Raw genomic sequence first — 6928 nt, forward strand, 5'->3', positions numbered from 1 at the left:
TCCAAATAATAGCACCAGCCCCCACAAAATCTGTCTTTTATATATCATCCACAATGGCTAATGGCTAGGTATCTGATTATTGCAGCATTAAATGCTCGTTAAGTATACCCTTTTCCTCAACATTGTGGATGTCCTAAGCTAGAGTGGTGTGATCGACAAAGAAACTAGGCAATGGATCATGATATGTTAGTTCTTTAGTTTGGATGGGTTCCCAGCAGGGGCAGAGCCAGGGCCGCTGGAGCACCGGCCTTGTCTCTAGAACCTCATATAATGCACTAATGCTAGGAAAAAAATATTCCTCTAAAATCAAAATGTAATCTAGTTTCAATTAGCTTTCTTTTGTCTGAAACTGGAGGGGCTTGAACCCCTACTGGTAGTTTCAATTACTTTACCCTCCCTTGTCTAGTTCAGCGCCTCCTTTGTATCCTTTTCTGGCTCCGCCACTGGTTTCGAGTAATCCCTTCGTTCTCAGATAACCGCAGATAAAGCGGGGACCGGAGTGAGATCTTAAAGATGAGACGTTAGGATATGATGAATGTGACGGGAGGGAGGGAGCATCAGCAGGCCAGCACCTACTATTACAACAAAAATAAATATCATGACGAGCCGGCTAAAGGAGGATGAAATCAGATGGCGTGCCCATGTCCGCGATCGACCCCTTCTCCTCTGCAAGAAAAGCAAGAAGATCCCAAGACGGCGACGCGTCAAATTTAAAGGCCGGAGGGGCATCGAGCAAACAAGGAAAAGCCCAACCGTCTGCCACAAGCAACGCCTTCCCTTCCCCTGGTTCAAGTGAAGAAAGCTTTGCCGCTACTCGGCTTCGATTCGAACCCCTCACAGGGCACAAGCCAAGAAAAAAAAAATCTCTACTTTCATTTCATCCGTGCAAGCAAAGCAACAAGCCTCGGGTACGTCGTCGTCGGTTTTCTTCCGGCCGGGAAGGAAGGATTGGAGACGGATCGGATGGGCGGCGCCGGGGCCGGGTCGCCGCCGACGGCGTCGTCGTGGCGGGCGGTGGCCGCGGCCGCTGTGGCGCTGTGGTTGGTCCCGGCGGTCCTGGCGCTGGCGGTCCTCTGGCTGCCGCTGCTCTGCTGCGCCGTGGCCGCCGTCCGCTTCCTCAGGGTCAGGAGGAAGCTGGTGGTGGCCGGCAGGAGATCATCGCGTGGCTGCTGCGACGGCGATGACCGCGGGCCGGAGGAGGCGACTGTGGTGGACGCCGACGGAGGCCGGCTCCGGCTCCTGTTGCTGCACCAGTACCTCGACGACCAGATGGAGCTCGTCGGAGGAGGCCACGAGGAGCAGCAACAAGGAACCCCCGCTTCTTGATGTTGATCCGACGGCGAAACAGTAGTAGTGTGCTAACTGTTAAGAAGAGACGGAGAAACTGAAACCCAAAGCTTTCCGTTTTTTTCATTTCGGTTTGCAGACTTGCAGTTCGTAGCCTGTAAAACAGGGGAAGTTAGCAAAATGAGTTCGCAATTTCTTCCTCGATTGTTGACTTGCAGCTCTTCCCGCTGACATGATGTAAATGTACCCGTGTTAGACCTTTCGCTGTCAGTGTCATACTAACTGCATAATTCGGCGAAATTTTGGGATCCGGTATCGAATTGTAATAGTGTCTCAAACTTTATTTTTCGCTGTCAGTGTCATACTACCTACAGCCCCCAAGTCCATGGAGCTTATGGCGAGTTACGCATTTACGCAGCGGCGCGGCGCTTGTGGCTGTGCGGCCCTACAGGAGTTAGCTGCTGGCCGTAAGGACACGGCCTGTCCAAAAGTACAGCCGAGGCCCTCGCACACTCCCTCCACTTGATCATCGTTCATGGGATCTCCAAGAAGATCGCAGCGGCTGCTCACAAATGGAGCAACAAGCAGCATTGGCCTTTCCTAAAAAAAAAATTCTGTCATGACTGTGTTGAGAACGTTGAGAAGCAGTCTAAGCAGGGGCTCTGAATCCCGTCAGGAGGTTGAGGACGGCGGCGCTTCAGCAACAGGTCATGGGCCAACCCTTTCTCTACTCAATCGACCGAAATTCCAGCCCAATAAGATCCGGTTTCCAAGGCCCAACAGGTCACAAACTTATGGCAGCTGTCTAAGTGTGTATCAGAGGAAGGCTCATGAGGCGGTGGCGGCGGCAACTATCGATCCATCACATATTCTGAATTTATTATATTCAGTTATCACATATGATGATATATGAGCATGTTCTTCATTTGATTATTTCTCTAATATAAGTACGACCTTATTTTATTTGGCTAATAAAGCTGTCTTTGTTTGTATCTAAGCACACCGTTTTGACCTTCATTTGCTGTAGTACCTTTCAAATCTTGCTCCTAGTAGCAGCCAAAAAAAAACCTTGAGTTTATTTCATGCTCAATCTACCACCTAGCGCCTTTTAAATTCTCCGGGACATGTGAAATACAGCTATTTTATTTATGCATATATACAAATGGATATTGGTTGTTGCTACAGTATAAAATATCGATCGGATGCTTGCTTCAGAATTGTAACAAGCACAGTCGTGCATTCGTTAAACGTTGAACTTGAGCCCCCTAAACATCCATCCTAATCCGTCCCTGATCACTGTGTCAGTGCGGTATGGCGGTATCTCTTGCAGTGTGCCTACTTTTCATGCTGTTAACACTGGATTTTGGTCAATTCTGGAAGATGACAGGTAGGCCCACATGCGGGGAGAAGGGTGTTCGGCAAACAACGCAAGCGGTCGGCTAAATGCTTGTGCGGTCGGTTATTCTGGAAGGCGGTAACTCCATTCGGGAAAACAGAAGATGGCAGGCAAGACCGATCGGAAAGATGAGAGTTGTATTAATAAAGGAATTTATAAGTTTAGGGTAAGGAATCGTAAGTTTCCAAGTTTGTTTAGAAGTTCCTTTGTAGATCGTAGTCCTTTGGGACTCACATTTTGTCTAGGGTATAAATATTGACCCTCGACCATTGTAATAAGAGAACACAATCAAATCAATACAACCGGCCCCGTGCCAACTTTCGAGTCCTCTTGTCGTGTCGTCGAGTTCTTCGAGAGGAGTCATCGATCCGTCGACCTCCGTAAGTTCCGACAACCTTGTTATCATGTTTAGTATCATGCGGTGGATTTAGACATGGTGCAAGTAGTCTTGTTTGCTTTCAATGGTCGTGCGGCGGATCTTTGCTTGACAATCAAGAAGTCTTTGCTTATGCTTTGTTTATGAGTGGATACCGTGCGGCAGGCGTTTACTCACATGCTTAGTGAAAGCGAGATAGTTATCGGCTCTATATTAGATATGGCAAATCTAAATAGATTCATTAAGTTATCCAGTGTTGCATGTTCTAAACTTCTTATATATTTGTAACACACTTCTGCCCAATCTAGATTGATATTGTTCGGCCTTCTTTCTCTTGTGGTTTTATTCGTGCTTCAACGATCATTGTTTATCTTTATATTACCCTTGCAAAATAGATAACATGCTCATAGTGGCTGAATTGTCTTAATCTAGGTTGTCACATGTTGCGGGTTCATGCATGTTAATCACGTTTAAGCTTTAACGAAACTAGGTGTCGTGCGGCAGATGCAGGTTTTAGTTTAGTTTAATCGCTTTTATTTGTATGTTCCTTCTTCATGGATCCCAATTCGGCTGGATTGCCGAGTTTGGTTATGCGTTAACTCATAATTAATTTCACTTGTTCAAACATGTCTTCCCATGCACATGCATTCGGCAATTAGGTCTTTACGTGCATTTACCCTACGATTCGCTGAATGGTTTATGAACTTGTTGGCAGACAGCTCTCTATAGCCGTATGTCGTTGTAAGTGGCTTCAGGGCCGTATATGTGGAACTGTCCGGTATTACCTGACATGTTCCGGTTTGACATTTAATTGTTTTATCTCTTGTTAGTTTTTAGGTCAAACTGACTGGCACGCTTCCGGATCACGAAACACCCGGGAACCCGATTGAAGCTACGCTTTTCGGCTTGCTGTGTGTGAGACACAGTGCGTCACATTTTGTGTCAACACACTTTTTGGCACGCCCGGTGGGACCATCTGCTAGTTCAAGATGGCATCTGAGATCAACAATGATCATGTTCTGGATGTAAGCATGGCAGAATTGCCAGATAATTACAAGGAGTTAGTGCTACAAGCATGTGAGCAATACCAACGGAAGTGCTTGATGTCTTTTTCCAAAAACAAGAGCAATAAAGTATTTCAAAAGCAATCAATGCCAAGAGTTCTTCTTCCGCATCAAACTGATTACACTGAAGAGGAGGATGCTCAGAAGATGGCAGCCCTGGTTTATAAAGCTATGGGAGAAACCATGACAAACCATCACACAGCTTTTCTGAATACCTTTCGGGCAATCATGATCAGTACTTTTGGCCCAATGGTTGATAAATACTTCGAGGAAAATGTTGGACCACTCAGTGGGCCGACGCTTTTCAATGTTCCAAAGCATCAAGAGAAGCCTGTTGGAAAAGAAGTAGCGTCGCCTTCAAATATAGGTGGATTGACTCACACTGAAAAGCAATCACATCCCACCTATGGCCAGGTGACATTTGGTACCACAGGAGAAGTGCCACTTTCAGCTTATAGAGTTTCTCCAGCATCAAACAGATTGCAGAAGAATATGTATGGAGATGGATATCAAGAATTTACTGATTACAGTGCTATCAATGCTGTGCCAAATCCAGGGTATAGAAGTGTTTCAGGATTGCCTTCTGGAGTGCAAGTGCAAGGAAATCAGGATCCAGGCATTGATGTTTTGATGCACAGGATGGCTGATATGATGCAAAATCAGTTCGGCTTGAAGCCAAAGAATCAATCCTATTCATACAAATCTCCTTATCCAGAATGGTACAACAGAGTGGCATTGCCTCCAAGGGTGAAGCCTCCAACAGATTTGACCAAGTTTTCTGGTCAAGATGATACTAGTACCATAGAGCATGTCAGTCGGTACTTAATGCAGCTTGGAGAAGCTGCTTCAGATGAAGCATGGAGGATTCGATATTTTCCTTTGTCTCTTACAGGACCGGCTTTCACGTGGTTCACATCTCTACCAGCTCATTCCATTGGTACGTGGGCAGAACTAGAGCAGAAGTTTCATTCATATTTCTATACGGGTACTAATGAGAAGAAATTGGTTGATCTCATGAGTCTGAGGATGAGAACAAATGAAACACCATTGGAGTATCTTCGTAGATTTAGAGAGACCAAGAATATGTGTTATTCTCTAAATTTACCAGATGATCAACTACCTGGGATTGCTATAGCAGGAATGCTGCCGAATATCAGGGAGAAGTTGTTCGGTTTAGAGTTTGATGATCTTGGTCAACTTGCACAGCGTTTAGCAGCTATGAGTAATCAAGCCCAAGGATTCAGGAGAGATAATCGCTTTCAGAAGAACAATGCCACTAATGAAGTGTATCAGGGCTTCCTGGATGAAGCGACTGAGTATATTGATGAAGATGAGATAGCTGCAGCTGAGTTAAATTGGGCAAAGGAACCCACTCAAGTTAGTCAACGATGGTTGAAACAACAAAAGGGAACCTATGATTTTGATGTTACTAAGGCAGATAGACTTTTTGCATTGTTGATAAAGGAAGGACGCATCAAGCTACCAGAAGGACATCCTATGTTACGTCCTGAAGGAGTGAAAGATAAAAAGTATTGTGGTTTCCATAACACTAATTCTCACTCTATCAATGATTGCCGAGTGTTCAGGATACGGATCCAGAAAGCTATCCAAGAGGGACATTGAGGTTTGATGGCAAGATGAAAATTGATGATCAGCCTTTTCCACAAAATATGATTTCTTTCTCTGTGAATATGGTCTCTGCCAATGATCTCAAAGGTAAAGGCAAGGTGAAAGTGTTGACTTCCGATAGAGCAAAAGAAAGTGGTGCTGTTGACCCGGATCGGCAAATCACCAGTAGAGAGCTGCAAGCATCGAGTTCGGTTTCAGAATAGCCGAACCGAGAAAGGTCAAACTTCCAAACCCAGAGTCACATCACATATCTTGCTAAACAAGTGGCAGAGAGAACAAGAGAAAGAATACTGTAAGAAGCAATGGTTTATGGAAGAATGCCGGAGGTATGAAGAAGAAGTATACCGAAGGGAACGAGAAGAATACATGACAGAACAGGAGCAGTCTCATTGGGGTTGTTCGTTCTTTAGGCATTGTTGGAATGAAGGTTTGAGGTTGCCTGCAAGAAATAATTGTCCGGAGTGTAGTGCTCAGTACTCCGAGTATAGGCAATCTCGAGTCAACCGCCGTCCCGTCTATGAAAGACTTGGAACGAAGGTTCCTGAAGATGATCGGCGCTTAAAAATAGGTGGCTTTGAGAATCAGCAAAGGAAAAGAGTTGCAGGTTCAGGTTGGATTCATGATAGAGTGCATGATGAAGAAGCTAACTTCTGTGAATACGTGTGGCAAAAAGGACAGTGGTGTCCTCCAGGCCTAAGGAAAAGCCAGAAAAGAAGAGTACAACGATTGAGGAATAGGGAGTTGGGACAAGAAGTTACCGAAACAAAACAAATTTGGCGTCCTAAAAAGAAGCCTGATGGATGTGGTCCTTCGGCTAATACTTGCATGGCTTTCTTCCTCCCATCAGAATTTATAGCTCCCGAAAGCCAAGATGTCCAAGAGGAGGTGTACTCTGATTTTGATGAAAGTGAATGTCAGGATTTGATGGCTCAGCTTGTATTAACACAGCAGGCTGTTTTTGATAAACCAATCAAGAATCGTCACTTGAGGCCACTCTATTTAAAGGGATATGTCGATGGCAAGCCTTTAACTAAGATGTTTGTCGATGGAGGGGCTGCTATCAATATCATGCCTTATACTACCTTCAGGAAACTTGGGATGACTAATGAAGAATTGTTGAAAACTGACATGGTGCTCAGGGACTTTGCTGGCAATCCTTCTGATACCCGAGGTGCT

At 45.2% G+C, this 6928-nt stretch overlaps 1 protein-coding gene across 1 annotated transcript; it reads left to right on the forward strand.

Annotated features, from left to right (window-relative positions):
* The first annotated feature begins 639 nt into the window (after positions 1-639).
* Positions 640-1593, forward strand: LOC136506067 (uncharacterized). The gene has a single exon (XM_066501191.1). The coding sequence runs from the start codon at positions 964-966 to the stop codon at positions 1324-1326; it is 363 nt and encodes a 120-aa protein (XP_066357288.1). The 5' UTR covers positions 640-963; the 3' UTR covers positions 1327-1593.
* Positions 1594-6928: the final 5335 nt, after the last annotated feature.

The sequence above is a fragment of the Miscanthus floridulus genome, chromosome 14 (assembly GCF_019320115.1).
Source record: "Miscanthus floridulus cultivar M001 chromosome 14, ASM1932011v1, whole genome shotgun sequence".
Taxonomy (NCBI): domain Eukaryota; kingdom Viridiplantae; phylum Streptophyta; class Magnoliopsida; order Poales; family Poaceae; genus Miscanthus; species Miscanthus floridulus.